The 18,416-nt window shown below is 32.0% G+C and overlaps 1 protein-coding gene across 3 annotated transcripts; it reads left to right on the forward strand.

The window, feature by feature from the left end:
• Window positions 1-6,650: 6,650 nt before the first annotated feature.
• Window positions 6,651-13,180, forward strand: LOC105137734 (26S proteasome non-ATPase regulatory subunit 1 homolog A-like). 3 transcript variants are annotated; one of them, XM_011043569.1, is made up of 14 exons: window positions 6,651-6,973; window positions 7,376-7,445; window positions 7,799-7,904; window positions 8,168-8,279; window positions 8,347-8,515; window positions 9,118-9,587; window positions 9,677-9,812; window positions 9,951-10,205; window positions 10,295-10,515; window positions 10,604-10,862; window positions 11,107-11,339; window positions 11,462-11,981; window positions 12,170-12,498; window positions 12,922-13,180. In XM_011043569.1, exons 1-13 carry the CDS (start codon window positions 6,828-6,830, stop codon window positions 12,491-12,493), a joined length of 3,021 nt encoding a protein of 1,006 aa, XP_011041871.1. In that variant the 5' UTR covers window positions 6,651-6,827; the 3' UTR covers window positions 12,494-12,498; window positions 12,922-13,180. The 3 variants fall into 3 exon arrangements, with proteins under 3 accessions (XP_011041871.1, XP_011041872.1, XP_011041870.1); XM_011043570.1 differs by having other exon boundaries at window positions 12,977-13,180; XM_011043568.1 differs by lacking the exon at window positions 12,922-13,180 and having other exon boundaries at window positions 12,170-12,840.
• The last annotated feature ends 5,236 nt before the right edge of the window (window positions 13,181-18,416 follow it).

Consider the following 18,416-nt stretch of genomic DNA (forward strand, 5'->3'; position numbering starts at 1 on the left):
TTGGTGATAACACACATAGAAAAAAAAAAAGAAAAAGCCAAATCTTGTGAAGATTGATTGGGACCAAGCCTTAATTGGCTTGGTTGGGCTTAGGCTCAAATAAGCTTCGGAAGCTCAGTTGGGCTTTAGCCCAATAAAGTTAAAAAAAAATTATTTTTATATTATCACTTTACATCTCTTCTAATACCTGTAAAATATTATTAATAAAAAAATTAAATTATTTATATGATTGTCATTCCATTCAATTAATGACTAATGAGTCATTATATTAAATATTACAATTTTATCATTGAGTTTTTTTTAAGAAAAAAAACTTTAGGCACCACCTTTTTAATTAAAACCTATATCTCTAACCAAAAAACATAGATTAAATTAAGTTTAGACAATCAATTTTACACGGGGTGACCAATTATTTTAGGAATTTAGAGTTAGTGTTAGGATTTAAAAATAGAAAATATGAGTGTAATGCATAACATACTAGAAAAGTACTACAAAATATGAATTCCTGTAACCGAAAATATAGATATTAGGTTAGTTTTAAATGAGAAAATCGAGTAAAATCAATTAAAAAAACATTAGATTAACAACTTGATTTGATTCAAGTTTAGATTTTAACATGAAGAGAGAGTAATTGAGATCAAAAGAGAGAAAAATCTAATTTTTAATTTAAAAATATTATATACGAAGATAGTTTAGTTTTTCTAACCAAATAAAAAAATTAATTTTAACTTGAGGTTTTGGAAATGGAAATGTGAACTGGTTTCTTCTTATCATTTCAGTTAATCAGTTATAATATTTATATTCCATCTCTTGACATAATAACAAAATTAGTTATAAATAATAGATATTATAACAAACTCTAACCACTTAAGGAGTTCATTGTGGCTGCTGCAGACTATGGCTCACTAGTGTATATTCAATACTCCCCCTCAAAATGAGACTCATAAAGAATGTTAAGAAGAATAAATATTATGAAGGCTCATCTTGAATAGTAATGGATAAAATGAGAGGAACCAAAAGTCTTTGTAAAAATATTAGTCAGCTGGTGTTGAGATGAAATATGAAAAGTACGAAGAATGCCTAACTGAATCTTCTCGTAAACCACATGACAATCAATGTCAATATGTTTGATATGCTCATGGAAGACAGGGTTTGTCGTAATATAAAGAATAGTTTTACTGTCACAATAAAAAAGAGAAATTTAAGGTAGAATTTGTAGGTCTTGAAGAAGATTTCTAAGTCATACAACCTTGTAACATATAGATGTCATTGTCTATACTCAGCTATAGTAGAAGACTGGAAGATTGTGGTATGTTTCTTTGATTTCCAAGAAATCAAAAAACTATCAAGAAAGATGCAGTACCCTGTTACTGATCATCTGGAATCCAAGCAACCAGCCTAGTCTAAACCATAAAATGCTTTTAGTTGTAAACTAGAGATAACTGGAAAGAACAACCCTTGAGTTGGAGATACTTTAATATAGTGTAAAACTTAAGTGGCGGCGTCTAGATGAGGGTCTCATTGCTTATCCATAAACTGGTTTAAAACCTGAACAACAAAAGAAATGTCAGGTCTGCTAATAATGAGATAGAGTAATCTACTAACAAGTTGTCTGTATAGAGATCAATTAAGAGTTAGCCAGAATCTTTAGAGAATTTCACATTAGGATCTATTGGAAATTTTACTGGTTTTGAAGCTAAGAAACTAGTAGTTTTAAGAATTTTCAAGGTATATTTTCTTTGACAAACAGAGATGTCAAGCTCACTTCAAGCTATTTCCAAACCTAGAAAATATTTCAACTGTCCAAGGTCTTTAAGCTTAAATATATCATTAAACAGGTGACTAAACTTTGAAACTACAGCTAATTTATCATTTGCAACAACTATATCATCAACATAAACCAATAATGCAATGAATGAGTCTTTTAAAGTGCGTGTAAATAAAGTGTAATTAGCTTTGGATTGCATAAAACCAAACTTAATCAAGGCAAAAGAGAATTTAGCAAACCATTACCTCGAAGATTGCTTTAGACCATAAAGTGACTTATATAACTTGGAAACTTTGGACTTTTTTTTTTTTATTAAATCCAGGAGGTAATGACATGTGAACCTCTTTATCTAAGTGTCTATGAAGAAAGGCATTATTCACATCTAATTGGTAAAGATGCCACTTCTTTACAAAAGCAATTGCCAAAAGAGTTCTCATAGTGGTGAGCTTAGCCACATGAGAGAAGGTTTTATAATAATCGAGTCTCTCACACTAATTATACTCTTTTACAACTAGCTTGGCTTTATACCTTTCCAAAGTCCCATTAAACTTTAGCTTGACTATGTAAACCTATTTGCACCCAATAACTTGTTTAGAAGCATGAAGATCAATAACAATCCAAGTATCATTCAATTCAAAAGCTTTGATCTCATTATTCATAGCCTTACATCATTCCTTATATTTTACAGCTTGAGTATAAGATGTTAGCTTAATAAGTGCAGAGACATAAAGACTAAAAAATTTCTGAGCAAAAAAGAGATGATCACAAAAAAGAATAAAAGAAATAGTATAAAGAATATCTAAAGTTGAAGAAAAAGGTGCAGGCTCTAAAGTAAAGGTTGTAATATGATAATGATAGTCATACAAATATCCAAGTTTGTTTTTTATCCTAAAAGACTTCCTGCATAGCTGATGTATGATCTCAGAATGAGATGCTAAAAGTGGTTCTGAGTTAGAGGTCAAGTGATAAGAAAATGAACTTAAACTCGAAAGTGAAGCATTAATAGAATTTAAAGTGAAAGAATCTAAAATCTTGGGATTAAGTAAAGGAGTTACTAATTTATGTAGTAAAGGAGGTAAAGGGAGTACAAAATCAGTAGAAGATATAGGATATTTGAGTGCAAAAGAAAATATAATTTCTTGAAATAAAACGTCTCGCAAGACAAACACAGTATATAGATTTAAATCACAAAGTTTGTAGCCTTAGATGTTATATGGATAACCAAGAAATATACAAGGCTTAGCTTTAGGATCAAACTTATGTCTATTTCTAAGAAGAGTATTTGCATAACAAAAACAACCAAATATTTTGAAATGTGAATAAGATAGAAAAGATTTGAACAAAATTTCATAAGGAGATTTCTTGTGCAAGACAGAAGTAGGAATCTTATTTATTAAATGTATTGCAGTGAGAACACAATCCTTCTAAAATTATAAAGGTAAGACTGAAAACAAAGAGATCTAGCCATATTCAAGATATGTTAGTGTTTGTGTTTAATAATTGAGTTTTGTTGTGGTGTTTCAATGCAACTTAGTTGATGGACTATACTTTTTGATGGTTTGAAGGTTTATAAAGGTAAGAGATCATCTTTTAGTTTAAACCAAAATTTTGTTATGTTAAATGATCAATTTTCCAATAAATAAGGATAATGTAGCTTTAATATTGGCCAAGTTCAAAATGGCTAGCGGGAGTATTTAATATTCTATGTCTTATTTTAGGCTATTTTGTTTTATTGGTTTTGATAACTTTTAATCTACCTTACTATAGATTTCCTACCTTAAACCAATCCACATTAGAATCCTTGAAAAGACCTTATAATTTGTGAAATGCATGTAATTTAAATGGTGGAGAGTGAGATGATTCACAAGCTTATGATAGATCATTTCTATTGGAATGAATTTGAGTGAAACATTAATTTTTCAAACATATGAAAATTGAGTGATCATTCATGTAAGGTTTATTATTTAATTGTTTTATTCAAAAGCAAAAACATTTGATAAGCAATTTTAAATTGATTGAAATGTTATTCATGATATGTTATGATGGTTTAAAAGTTTAATTGTTATTCATTGATTGCATTACATTTTTTACATTGAAAAAGTAAAACTGAAATTTTGTTTAAGGACATGCAAAAGGTAAGTGTGGAAGAATTTGACAAGTGCAATATATATATATATATATTGCGCGCGCTTTTTACACTATGCTTTTTAATGTATTTTGAGCTTATTTGAACTTATTGGAAGTTATTTTTATAAGCTTGGCATGCCTAAGAAACTTTGTGAATTAATGGCTAAAAGATAAAAATTTATGTCTTTTATGTTTTGGACCTTGCTTTTTGTGACAATTTTTTAACCGAGTTATAATTTTCAAATATGAATATGGGATGAATAAAAGTTAAAGAATATATATCAAGCTTTTCAAAAAGGTATTATAGGTAGAAATTTGAGTTTGTTTAGATCTTTAATCAAACTTGCAAATTAGATTGAAATCCTACTTGCAGTAGGATTTTTTACTTTTACACTACAGATTTAAACAAACATATCTTAAGCCTTAAATATCAAAATTATATAATTCAAAATCACAAAATCATCTACACATTTAGGGCCATAACTTTTATGAAGGATGTTAGGTCAAATAAAATTATTTTGAAGTTGAAAATCCATATGCAATATAAAAGATAAGATTGGTCTCCTAATATAATAAGAAAACTAATAATGTCGAACATCTCACTACGGCAAAGAGTATGACATAGAAACAACAGGTCTTAAGATCCAAGAAAGGTGCAAACCAAACCTCGAACATTCCATGAATGAAAAAAATACAATTGGAACAACCGGATATTGCAAGAAACTAAGTTAGAAACAAAGTCTAAGTTATAGTAAAGTCTAAATTACAACAGAGTCGTGATACCAACATAGTCAGCTTTCATCATAAATTTTGAGGGATTTAACCAACCTTAATGACAAGATAAAAAAAATATAATTAATATTAAGGACTCCTAATTAAGAGAAAAATCCTAACAAAACACAGTAGCTAAAAAAAGAAAAGAAAAGCTAATCACAACATAAACAACTCTCTTATTCTTGTCTGCAACATTCTTTTCTTTTTATATTTGTTAATTTTTTAGTAATTATAAACTAAACTTTGACTTTGAGTTTAAGGGGAACATACACTATTTCAACTATTAAGTTGTGAGAAATAATATTATCATGAGATGATATATATGTGCTATTAGTTTCTTCTAATCTATAATTATTGTGAAGCAAATGAGTTTAACTTGATTACTGCAACTACCACTTTAATTTATTACGGAGGTATAAGCTAAGTTAAATTACTCAAGCTTTTGAATGGTTATTTAAAATAAATTTTACAAACTTTGCTCTTGAGGTTACTGCCAAGTGAATTAAAATCACTTTTTAATATTAAATTTCTTTGATTATAAGAAATTGATTACAAAGCTTTATCTAATTTATTTACTTATAATCTTCTCAATTCCCCTTAGCTTTGAGGGACATTGAATTTATTTGCTTAAATTGAAAGGATATTTATTTTATTTTGAATGATCAACAAATTTATAGAAATAAATGTCTATATTTTTAAATTGAGGTAACAAATTATTAATTTATTATTTTTATTTTCAATTTTTTTTATTTTTTATTTAAATCCTATTTTTTTTATTTCAATGTGTTGTGGGAAGATTAACAAAACTTTTTTGGGTTCAATATAATTTTTATAATTATATTATAAAGTTATTTTATTTGTGAAAGTACAATTAGAATTATATTTTTAACATTCTAATGATTGAGTGATTACTTTTCTCTGAATATTATATTTTTATTATAATTTCAATCTTAATGTCTTTTATTTAGGTTATAGAAAGACTTGATTGGAAAAAAATATATATTAAAAAAATAATATTTTTCAAAATAGTTCACATGATGTAGAATGAACTGTGAATCTCGTGTCTTTTGGTTAGCATAATTTAATGATATTATAAATTAAATATAATCCATGATTATAATGATAATGAAAAAAAAGAATAATAATAAATTTAAAAGTTAATCCTAGATAATAATAATAAAAAATGATAATTCAAGAATGCTACTGAAATATAATATAAAGAAAAATAATTTTAATGTGAATAACAAATATGTTTTAAATAATTAAATATAAAAAAAACTTAAATTTGTAATGAATAATTTTCAAATGAAAATACCACCTTCTCTAACATGTTAAAAAGTAAAAATAATAGTATAAAAATCTACTGTTTTTAAATGATAATATATATATATTTTAATAATATTTTGATTTATCAAATATGAATTGATAAAGAAAAAGCTAAAAAAAAACCTAAAAATAAAAAGAGTTCAGGACACAAATATATAATAACTGAAATTATGCAAAATATTTATAAAAATCAATCTAAAATTAATAAAAAAACCAACATGAAAAATAAAATTGTTTTTTTATGAACTCAATTTGATTTAGCTTTAATTTCAGATATTACAAATAAAAATTAATATTGAGAAATAAAAAAATATTATATATATTTATACCTAAAGAAATAACCAATTCTTTTATATAAAAAAGTCAAAAATTTAATAAAAATAACCTAGTCTTTTTTTATTTTTATTTTTTGACTTATTTAGATTTATTCAGTTCTAATAAAAATAAAATAAAATCGAATTGAAATATCTTAGTTTGATTTTTCAATTTTGGTAGTTTAAAATTAAATAAAAATTAATTCTATTGAATTTCTTAATCCAAACTTAACCATTTGAATGATCCTTATCAAACGACTATTATTTTAAAATCAAATTCCTAATAATCATTTTTTTAGTTTACCTGTTTTTGCATTTCTTGACTTGGCGAGTAAGTTTACATGAAATATAAAGCATACAACTTCTTTCCACTTAACCCCTTCACTCTCTCTCTCTTTCCCTCTAGCAATCTAGGGTTTCAAAATCCCCAATTTCGAAGCCCACAAATCAAACCAAATCAATATAGTTGACGCAAACCCAGTTCAATTAACGAGCTAGGGTTTCTGAAATCTCAATCAATGCCGGAAACAATGGTTAGCTCTGCCGGTGGGCTGCTGGCTATGCTTAATGAGAGCCACCCTTTGTTAAAACAACACGCTCTCTACAATCTCAATAACTTCGTCGATCAATTTTGGCCTGAGATCTCTACTAGTGTGCCTATAATGTAAGTCTCTATTGTTAAGATTGAATCTTTTTGGGGTTGTCTTTGGCTAGGGTTAACTGGTCTCTTTTTTACTGGATTTCGATCTGTTTTTGAACAACACTTTGAATAAATAAGACTGTCCAATGTTGGAAATTAGATAAAGTGATGTGTTTTATGAGTAATCTTGTGTTAATTTAGCTTCAAATTTTCAATTCTTGGGGTTTTTGGTGGTTTCAGAGATAGGGTTTTAGTGTTGGGTAATTAGGATTGGGGCCTTTCGAGATTCAGAAGATTTCAAGTTTGTATTATTTGCTGGGATTGACTTAAATTCTGAAGTTAAGATTCGTGTGTTTTAGCTTGTTGTTTTGTATTTATAATGTGAGTGTGGATATGAGTTTTCCGTAATTTTTTGTTGTTATTCAGAGAGAGTTTGTATGAAGATGATGAGTTTGATCTGCATCAGAGGCAACTTGCCGCATTGCTTGTTTCTAAGGTATTGGCTTTCTTTTTCCTTGTGTTCCTTCGCCATTTCTCACTCCCTCCACTGTATGTCGCATAGAAAGAAGAGGAAAAAAATGAGAATGGATTGTAGAATTTAACAATGTCAAACCATCCAAAGTCCACCTCCTTATCTGTACATAGTTTAGGAAGTTGTATACTTGTACCATATTAGGAACCCTTGTTTGCAACATTTAAAAACGAAAATGCCTCAAATAAAAATGCCTAGATTAAGTAGGCAAATAAACTGATAAACCCTTGTCTAAAACTGATTAAAGTAGGCATTTGAATTTTTGGACAATGACCACCTTAGTCTTGTATTAAAACAGATTACTGTTTCATCTTCAGGTTTTCTATTACTTGGGTGAACTTAATGACTCACTGTCGTATGCCCTTGGAGCTGGATCCCTCTTTGATGTTTCAGAGGATTCTGACTATGTTCATACTCTTCTTGGTATGTTTCTCATCAACTTGCACTATTTTCCTTACCTACAAACCAGTGAAATTGCGGTAAAGACACCTAATTTAAGCATGCCCTACAATTACCTTTAAATAGGATGAGATGTTATGAGAATTTGCCATTGCATGCTTGAAGTTGTCAACACTGTATAGTTCAAGCTTTCTATTGTTTTGTCATATATTTTGAGAAGTGTTTCAGGGATGTTATGAGGATACTTTCCTGGTCTACTTATATTTTGTCTTTGTTCCTATCTCCAGCTAAGGCTATTGATGAGTATGCTAGCCTAAAGTCCAAGGCTGCTGAATCAAATTCTGATGGAGCTGATGTGGACCCTAGACTGGAGGCAATTGTGGAGAGATTGCTAGACAAGTAACATAAATTCTTTTATTTTTTATGCATCTGTGTACTACTAGTTATCTTATTGTTTCTCCATTAGGTGCATCATGGATGGAAAGTACCAGCAAGCTATGGGAATTGCAATTGAATGCCGAAGATTAGATAAACTTGAGGAAGCTATCATGAAGAGTGATAATGTCCATGGAACTCTGTCCTATTGTATTAATGTTTCCCATTCATTCGTTAACCGCAGAGAGTATCGGTGTGAGGTTAGTTTGTTTGCATTCTAGCTTTCCTATCTAAAATTTGTCCCATGTTATTGCCATTGCATGGAAGTGATCATGTGGGAGTATGTTCAACACTGCATACAAGCTGTTATGTGTATTGTTTGTTGATTTTCCACTGTTACAACTAATAACATTGTCTTTGGTTGGATAGGTTGACATTTGTTATGAATTTTATGGCATTTTCTATCTTTATCACAGTTTTCCAATTGCATTGGGTAATAGATGAATCATGAACGGCAATGCTGCATTGTTTTGTTGTAAAATATTGGATGGTTTTCGGGAATTAACACTTAGTGTTTTTCTGTTAGTGTGTGTTTGTGTTTCCTCACTCTTTCCAGTTCCTTTATTTTTTCTGATCACTTGTCCATACTGTGTGCCATGTTGCATAATCTCTGGTTAGTTATGAATTTGGTAATTGATTCTGAATTTCGTAGATTTTCTTGCTGTTTGGATTCTTTTATTAAAAATCACAAAATCACCCTATGTGGAAAGTTGTTGAATGGTCTATTATTTCTATTGAAGGAGATTTTTGATACAAGTTGACCGTTTGCTGTTTTTTGTTTTGTTCTTTTGCTTTCCTGCAGGTCCTCCAGCTTCTTGTTAATGTATATCAAAAGCTGCCTTCTCCTGATTATTTGAGCATTTGTCAGTGTTTGATGTTCTTGGATGAGCCTGAAGGTGTAGCTAGCATATTGGAAAAACTTCTACGCTCAGGAAACAAGGATGAATCTCTGTTGGCATTTCAAATAGCTTTTGATCTTGTGGAGAATGAGCATCAGGCTTTTCTTTTAAATGTTAGAAACCGCCTTCCACCTCCAAAGTCTCAAATTTCAGAGCCAGAACAGCCAAAATCCACGGTTCCAGATTCATCTCAAAATGAAAATTCTAGTGCTCCAGAAGATGTTCAAATGACAGAAGGAACTTCATCTTCTACTGTGCATGAACCAGATCCAAGTGAAGTCGTGTATGCTGAGAGGCTGACAAAAATCAAGGGAATTTTGTCAGGAGAGATGTCAATTCAGCTGACTTTGCAATTCCTATACAGTCATAATAAGTAACGCTAAAAGTCCTGTCATTTTTTTATCATACATCTTAGCTTCCTATATGCCTTTTTCGTTAATAATACGTGTTATTTGCTTATAGGTCTGACCTTCTTATATTGAAGACAATCAAGCAGTCTGTTGAGATGAGAAACAGTGTCTGTCATAGTGCCACTATTTATGCTAATGCAATTATGCATGCTGGAACAACTGTGGATACATTTCTCAGAGAAAATCTGGTGAGTCACACATCTTTGTTTTATCTTTTATTTTATTTTATTTATTTTTATCCTTTGGTCTATGCATGTCTGTTTGCAGATTTTGTGCATCCTCATTATTTATGCTCTTAACTATTTTTGGCTTATATATCATGTCAGGACTGGTTGAGCAGGGCAACAAATTGGGCCAAATTTAGTGCGACAGCAGGTCTTGGTGTCATCCACAGAGGTCACTTGCAGCAGGGCAGGTCACTGATGGCCCCTTACTTGCCTCAAGGTGGTGCTGGTGCTGGCGGTGGAGGTAGTCCATACTCAGAAGGTGGTGCTCTCTATGCTTTGGGACTCATTCATGCCAACCATGGCGAGGGCATAAAACAATTCCTTCGTGAAAGCATACGTAGCACCAGTGTGGAGGTGTGCTAGCTGTTCAATTTTCTATTGCTTTCTATAAGAATAAAGACATGCAGTTAATTATGGAATTCACGCTGAAATGTTTTGTTCAGGTTATTCAACATGGTGCATGCTTAGGTCTTGGTCTGGCAGCTCTAGGAACTGCTGATGAAGATATCTATGACGACTTCAAAAGTGCATTGTATACTGATAGTGCTGTTGCTGGTGAAGCTGCTGGTATCAGCATGGGCTTGCTCATGGTTGGGACTGCAAGCGAAAAAGCTAGTGAGATGCTTGCATATGCACATGATACACAACATGAGAAAATCATCAGGTAAGTATGGGGTTCATTTTTGGTTATTGGCTGAGCCCTTGGCTTTTATATTCTGCCTTTTGGCTTATATTTTCTGCATATGCTGCAGGGGATTAGCATTGGGAATAGCCCTTACAGTTTATGGAAGAGAAGAAGAAGCAGACACGCTAATCGAGCAGATGACACGGGATCAAGATCCTATACTTCGTTACGGCGGCATGTATGCGTTGGCATTGGCTTACAGTGGTACAGCAAACAACAAGGCCATTCGCCAGTTGCTGCACTTTGCTGTATCAGATGTGAGTGATGATGTCAGGAGGACTGCTGTTCTTGCACTTGGATTTGTCTTGTACTCTGAGCCAGAGCAGGTAGGTTCTTTCTTGTGTTTTTCATTTTCTTTGTGCATTCCATGGCCCATGGTTGTTATTACCATTGTCTTTCCAGTATAAATGCTTGACATCATTTTGGATTAAAATCATCTGTTGATGTTTTCAAGCTCTTGCTTGGTTCTTTGTAGTTGACTTTTTTTATGCTCATGACAAAAACACATGGATGCGCATTTATATTCTGTTTTCTGATTATGTTATAACTTTCTGTACTGTGAAACTGCAGACTCCTCGAATTGTCTCCTTGCTTTCAGAGTCATATAACCCACATGTACGATATGGTGCGGCTCTTGCAGTTGGCATCTCCTGTGCAGGCACTGGCTTGAGTGAGGCTATATCATTGCTAGAACCTTTGACGTCAGATGTTGTTGATTTTGTTCGTCAAGGTGCTCTCATTGCAATGGCTATGGTCATGGTCCAGATGAATGAAGCCAGTGATTCTCGTGTTGGAACATTCAGGTATTGCAATATAATGTTGTATTTTTCCATCTGTTTTACTTAACTAAGACTAACATTTGCATTTTAATCATCCTGCCCCTGTTACAAAGCCTAACCTCACTTCTGTGAACCTGTTATTGCAGACGGCAATTGGAAAAAATAATTCTTGACAAGCATGAAGACACAATGAGCAAGATGGGAGCAATCCTTGCTTCTGGAATACTTGATGCTGGTGGTAGGAATGTGACTATAAGATTGCTTTCCAAGACAAAGCATGATAAAATCACTGCTGTTGTTGGCCTTGCTGTTTTTAGCCAGTTTTGGTACTGGTATCCTCTTATCTATTTCATAAGCCTGGCATTCTCACCCACAGCGTTTATTGGACTCAACTATGATTTGAAAGTCCCAAAATTTGAGTTTATATCTAATGCAAAGCCTTCTCTGTTTGAGTATCCAAAACCAACTACTGTGCCTACCATGGCGTCTGCTGTCAAACTTCCAACTGCAGTTCTGTCAACATCAGTGAAGGCCAAAGCCAGGGCCAAGAAAGAAGCAGAGCAGAAAGCTAGTTTTGAAAAGGTGGCAGGAGCTGAGTCTTCTGCTGCAGCAACAAGTGCTGGAAAAGGAAAAGCATCTAATGAGAAGGATGGAGATGCTATGCAGGTGAATATCAATTATTGATGTTTCTTTACCTTGTGTTGATGTGCAATTGCATTTTCATTGGGAATGGAGAAACAGAACTGCTAAAATATCAGTCCATCATCATTTTATTGCATTCTCCAGTTCTTAAGATTGGCATGTCACCTGTTTTGGATTGGATTATTTACCGCTTTGAGTGCCTGTTTGGACAGGTTGATGGGCAACCGGAGAAGAAAGCAGAGCCCGAGCCTTCTCATGAGATTTTGACAAACCCAGCCAGGGTTGTTCCTACCCAGGAGAAATTTATTAAATTTATGGAAGACAGCAGATATGTGCCAGTGAAGTCAGCACCTTCAGGGTTTGTTCTCTTGAGAGACCTGCAACCAACTGAGCCTGAAGTGCTTTCTCTTACGGATACTCCTTCATCTACAGCATCACCTGCTAGCGGTTCAGCTACAGGACAGCAAAGTTCTGCATCAGCCATGGCAGTTGATGAGGAACCCCAGCCTCCACAGCCTTTTGAGTACACCTCGTAATTCTGGTAATTTCTCATGTGGTCTCTGCTCAGGATGTTCGGCCTGTTAACTTCTTTATTTCTTTATATTTCTCTATGTTTTGAGGGGCTGGGGAAGGAGAATGCGGCAGTTAGACTTCTTCAGGAAGATATCATTGTATTATTCCCAATCAAGAATTTGTTTCTGCTAGAATCTGGTGCTGAACAGGGTCCAAGTTTCTCCCATTGTTTAGGATGAGTTACCCTTGTGTGCTTCTCCAATCTTTGAAGTGAAAACTTTAGATCATAGTGTTTCTCCCATTTATTTACGAGTTTAAATTCAACTTAGACCGTCTTTCCTGTTTCCAATGCAAGTTATATTTGATCTCAGTGTTGACAACTAGCATCTCTTTGTTTTTTCCCTATTTGTTGTTTGAAAGAAATTTTTGATTTTCCTTTTTCCATTTTCAGTGGAAATTAGATTTGATCACAGTGACCTTCGTTTTGGGACTACCTTGGTAACCAGGTTCAAGCTGCATTTCGTTTGCAATTATTGTGATTTGTAATGCTGTGTTTCCTTGGACCCAAAGCTCATCGAGAAGGAGAAAAACATCATTTGTATCATGTGAACCCTTTAGCTCTTTTTTTTATTATATTTTTTCAATTTCATGTAGGGTGACAAACAGCATCGATTCACGTTTTTTAGCCTTTAATGGATGGCATTAAGACACGAATGTACTTGCTCTTTTATTATGCACAGCCTTTGCTGTGGTTCCCAGCTAAAGCATCTCCTAGGAATTTAGTTTACAAGAGCTTAGCAATAAGAACTCTGCTCCATGGAGTAGAGCCTAACTAGAAAGTGAGAATTATTTTTGGTCCATGCATCTTGAGCGAAAATTCAAGCTTAAAAATACATGCATTACAAAGAGCTGTGGGAAAAGACTGCTGCCCCTTTAGCCTAAAGTTAATTCTTTTCAAAATTGTGCCCCCCACGATCATATGCTCACAAATATGATTCTAGACTCGATTGCGCATGTATAGAATTTCGAAGAAGCAGATTCTGTCATGTCAAAACTATGGAGATTTTATGCTTCGATTGAACATTTTCTTGTAGCTAGAATATACAAGTCCAGAATATTCTATTAGAGGAACTTCACAAGCTAGATCAGCACCTTGAAGTTGATGCTTAATATCCATCAAATGGGACCTCGATACAATTTTCATACTCAAATTTGGTCCTTCAGTTTGGAAAAAAAAAAAAAAAACCAGTGGCCTTACATTTTTATTAAAACTAGACTGGACTGGCTGGTTCAATATGAAACTTCATTAGATATGCAAAAAACCCAAGTATGGCCGAACCCTTTCAAGTGAACCACTAGGTCAAACATTGACCCCATTAAAAAGAGAAAAGAAAAATTGTAGAATGTGGGACTTGAACTTGGTACCTTCAACTCTTAAAATTGCACTTAACACATAATTTATTATGCTTCATATGTAGTAATAAAATTTATATTATAGTACTAACAACCTAGTGTTTTGACCAATGGTCCTTATCGAGACAAACAATAACAATAATTCTCACACTAAAAGAAAAATACTTGAAATTGTACTTTTAATAATCAAAACTCAATATTATAGCTCTCTTAAAATGCATAAGTAATGCAAAAAACATCATAAATAAAACATTAAAAATTATAAAAGAGTTTTAAAAAATAGATAAAAAACCTAAATTAACTAGGAAAATATGACAAATCTCGAACAATAACTTTTGATCTTGATTTGGGGGTCTTATCAATCTTTGATGGCTATAAGAATTTCACTATGAAGGAAACATTGGTTCTAGAATCTCCTAGAAAAGTTTTATCCCGATCTAATAATTGGTGTTTACTATTAGAATTAACAGTTTTACCGATGAATTTTTTTTCAATATTTACATTAATAATCCATCGGCAAAAAAATTAGCGACAAATTTATGAACAAAAACTGTTTGTTGATAATGTTATTTATGTCAGTAAAAAAAAAAAAAACAATGATGGTTTTATAGACAAAAATGCACAAAAAAAATTACCCGCTTTAATACACTGACAAAATTATTCCATTGGTGATTGGTAGTGGTATTTATTGTAACTTTATTCAAACCCTCTGTAAAATACCGACAAAATTAAATTGAAGTAAATTGATGTAAAAATGTTGTAGTGGCATATAAAGTAAATTGTTCCCTTCACCTTAGGAATATATCGACGAACCTTTTATAATAATTAAAAATATTTTTTTAAATATTTTGAAAAAAATAAGAAAATAATTAAAAAATAAAATTGTATAAAATTGAAATGTGTAAAAATAAACTTGAATAATATAAAATTTAAATATTCATTATAAATTTATATGTTCAAATAAAAATTAAACTAGAACAATGACGACGATGAAGGAGAAGGTGAAGGAGGCTGATCGTTCCCGGGATCATTTGGCCAAAAAAAGAGCACACATGTACCACCCATCTGTGATCTCACGTCCATGACTAGCGGACTTGTTCATAATCTGCCAAGAGTTACACATATTTTTTGATGAGATAGACTGTATATTGTTGCAAGATCGTGAACTCCTGAAACTAGGCGCTCAATACCGATTGTGAGCTCCTAATAGTTGAGATATTATGGGCCATCCGCAAGTTCTCGGTTGTAGTATTAGAGAGTCTATATATCTGACTTTTATCGAGTCTACCAGATGATCATGCCTCCATCCACAAATCAAAATCAAAATCTTGGTAGGTCGAAAGATCATCCTCATTTCTCTCTTTTAACTAGCTATTATATGTCTCGTGAAAAATAAAAACTAAAATCATCACATTCAATTCAAGAAAATAATAACTTATAAAAGAAAATGATTGAACGAACATACCACACAGTGTTGAGCGTGATTGTCAATGAACTATTGCACCTTCTTTTAATGGTCTTCACTCTGCATACGTGTCTCCACAAAAAAACTCCATTAGGCTCGGCTCATGTCTAAGAGTCATAGCCTGTAAGAAAACAATATTGCAAGTTAAATGTATTTATAAATAACAACAAATTAATACAAAAAGACATGATTAAAATTAATCTTACTATCCACTTCACATACAAAACAAAAGGAACAGAGCCGTCGGTGTACGTGGTAACCGAGCTGTGAATTTACAGGCTCTGGTTTCCCATACTGGATATCATGTGAAACGCTCGAATATCACGTGTTGAATATATTCCGCCCATTTATCCTCTATGATGATGAACGTTGGCCTTATACACATCTCTAGTGGCAAGTTGTAAATAGTTAGTATAATCAGCTAAAAAGAATAAGGAGTAGCAAATGACCCGAATGGATTGAATCCATTTGTACATAGACCAAGACGAACATTCTGTGATTTGGCTGAAAAGTGAGGATACACACTATTAAAGTATTTTCATACTTCACCGTCAAAAGGGTGCACCATCACTCTTAACCACATTATGTGATTGATGCTTTGTCATGTGCTTAGCAGTCTTTAGCGACATGAATAACCTCTATTGTCTAGGTGTGATTGGAAAATATATAAGTTTTTTATGTGCTAAAAGAATCTTTCCCTTGCCAATTCTTAGTTTATAATAGGAATGCCTATATGTCATGGATTCAATTAACTTAGGATTTCTAAGGTAGTACAACATGCATAAATTTAGCCACATGTTGATTTTCTAGTATTCTAGACTGGGGGGTTTTGTCATAGACTTAGCAGTATAAAAGTTCTCTTTCATTGTTCCTTTTAAGTAAAATGCTTTTTGTCTATTCGATAATTCTGTTATAACCGACCACATCCAACCAATAATCTAACTTGATGGTAAATACATGTGTAGCAACTAATAATTTACTATGATTTATGTAGCCATCCCATATCCTTTCTACTATGGTCTTGTGAGGAACAAATAGTTCTTTGTGTGCATATCAACACAAATATTCCTTCATGAACTCTTTGTGTAGAAGGTATATCGTTACAACATCTAGATGGAAAAAACTTTCTATTTTGACACCTTTTGTATGAACACTTGATACCACCTCTACTAATATTTCTCGGAGTAAATGTTGCGTGATTAATAAAATCCCGAACCCCATTACAATACTCCATCCTTCGTATTTCTTGAGGTGAATCCTTGTACTTCTGTGAACAATCATCCATGACCTTTATTGAACCTAAATATAAAATTAATGGCCAGTTCATATATTAATTATTATCGATGAATTTATCAATAAAATATTTTTGTTTGTCAATCCATCAATAATTCTATCGGTACCAGTGAAACATCACTGTATGAATTTTTCTATTTGCATCCAACTATAATTTCATCAGGAAAAGCATCCATAAAAAAATACCTGTCATTGTACTTTTTGATTTTTTTAAATTTTAAATGTAATTCCTTTGATATTTACCAACAGACTTTTTTTGTCAGTAAATATTAACAAATTTAGCAGTTGAATAAAGCAGTTGGTGAACATCGCCCTAAAATACCAATATAATTTTTTCATCTGTGATTTTGTTTGCATTCATAGATTTTATGGTAGTGGTTGTTACCCACTTTTGAACCCATAAAAGAATCATAAAAAGGAAAGAAGAAAAAAATATAAAAAAAATCCAAAATACAAGAGGATATACATGAGAAAAACCTATAAGATTGCCTAGGTGGTGAAAGACCAAAATGACAAGTGGAAAGTTGAAGGACCAACATGTATAAGATTGATAAAATTAGCAACCTAATTTTGATTGACAAAGAGTCTATTTGGTGAAAATATTTTTATTTGGGGTAAAGAAATACAAATTTGGATAGGTAAGGACTCAATCAAAATTTTGAAAGTCTTAATTAATTTTATCAAAAACTTAATTGCAATGATATTTGATATCAATTTAGGCTTTAATTTGAAGAAATTAAAGTTTGAAGGTCGAATTGCAATTTTAAAGAGTTAATTTGATCAAATTAGAGGCTTAATTGTATAAATATTAAACTTTGATAGGCAATTAGGGACTTAATTAAATAAAAAAAAAACCAAGGACCAAACTAAAAAAAACATGTGATTGTAGGGGCTGGAATTGATAAAATCAAGGGAAAATTGAAGAAAACTAAAAGCTTGATGGTCAATAAATGGTCTTAGTGTACAAGTCAAAAACCAAGGGCCAAGAAGAAAATGACTCCAAACTTTGGAGCTAATTATTGAGTTTCACAAGGCTGAAATTCATGAAATTAAGAGTTTGAGAGGCAATTGCACGTGTAATTAAAAATAAGTGGAAGAGTATAGACTAAAATGAAATATGTTAGATTCCAAATTAAAAACCCTAATCTGTAGGGTTTAACCTCGATGATGCATTGTTCAATTCATGTTTAGCTTCTTTTTTGACAATTTTAGTTATTTGAGTAGGCATTTTCAAGGAAATAAATGTATTGTTTCCAACCATATTTGGGGTTGTAACCACTTCCATTTAATTTAGAAACACCCCCTCTACAATGATTAGCTATTCTCATCAAACATTTACATTCCATTTTCTTTAACAAACTCAACAACATCTTATCCCCAATCAACCATCACTGCATTTTTAGATTCTAAGTTGATCGACTTAACACATTCAAATGAATAAATATGGATCTATAGACCTTCAAACTATGTAAGGTTGAATCCAAATGAAAGGTGTGCACTTCATCTACCAAGATCAATTGCTTTTTAATGAAAATGATGTCAAAGTTGCTCTAATAAAGTTTCAAAAGTGGCCAACTCAATCATCGATGACCATGATAGCCATGTCACAAAACTAATTTTTTATGTGTTCATACTTTAAACCTTATTGATTAGTACTTAAAAGTGCATTTTTATCATGGTTTTATATCATCATTTTGCACTTGAAGTATCAATAACTCCTTAACTAAAACATGTTTTATAATAATATATCTAATAACATAAGATACCTTTAATTT

The sequence above is a fragment of the Populus euphratica genome, unplaced genomic scaffold (assembly GCF_000495115.2).
Source record: "Populus euphratica unplaced genomic scaffold, PopEup_1.0 scaffold163.1, whole genome shotgun sequence".
Classification (NCBI taxonomy): Eukaryota; Viridiplantae; Streptophyta; class Magnoliopsida; order Malpighiales; family Salicaceae; genus Populus; species Populus euphratica.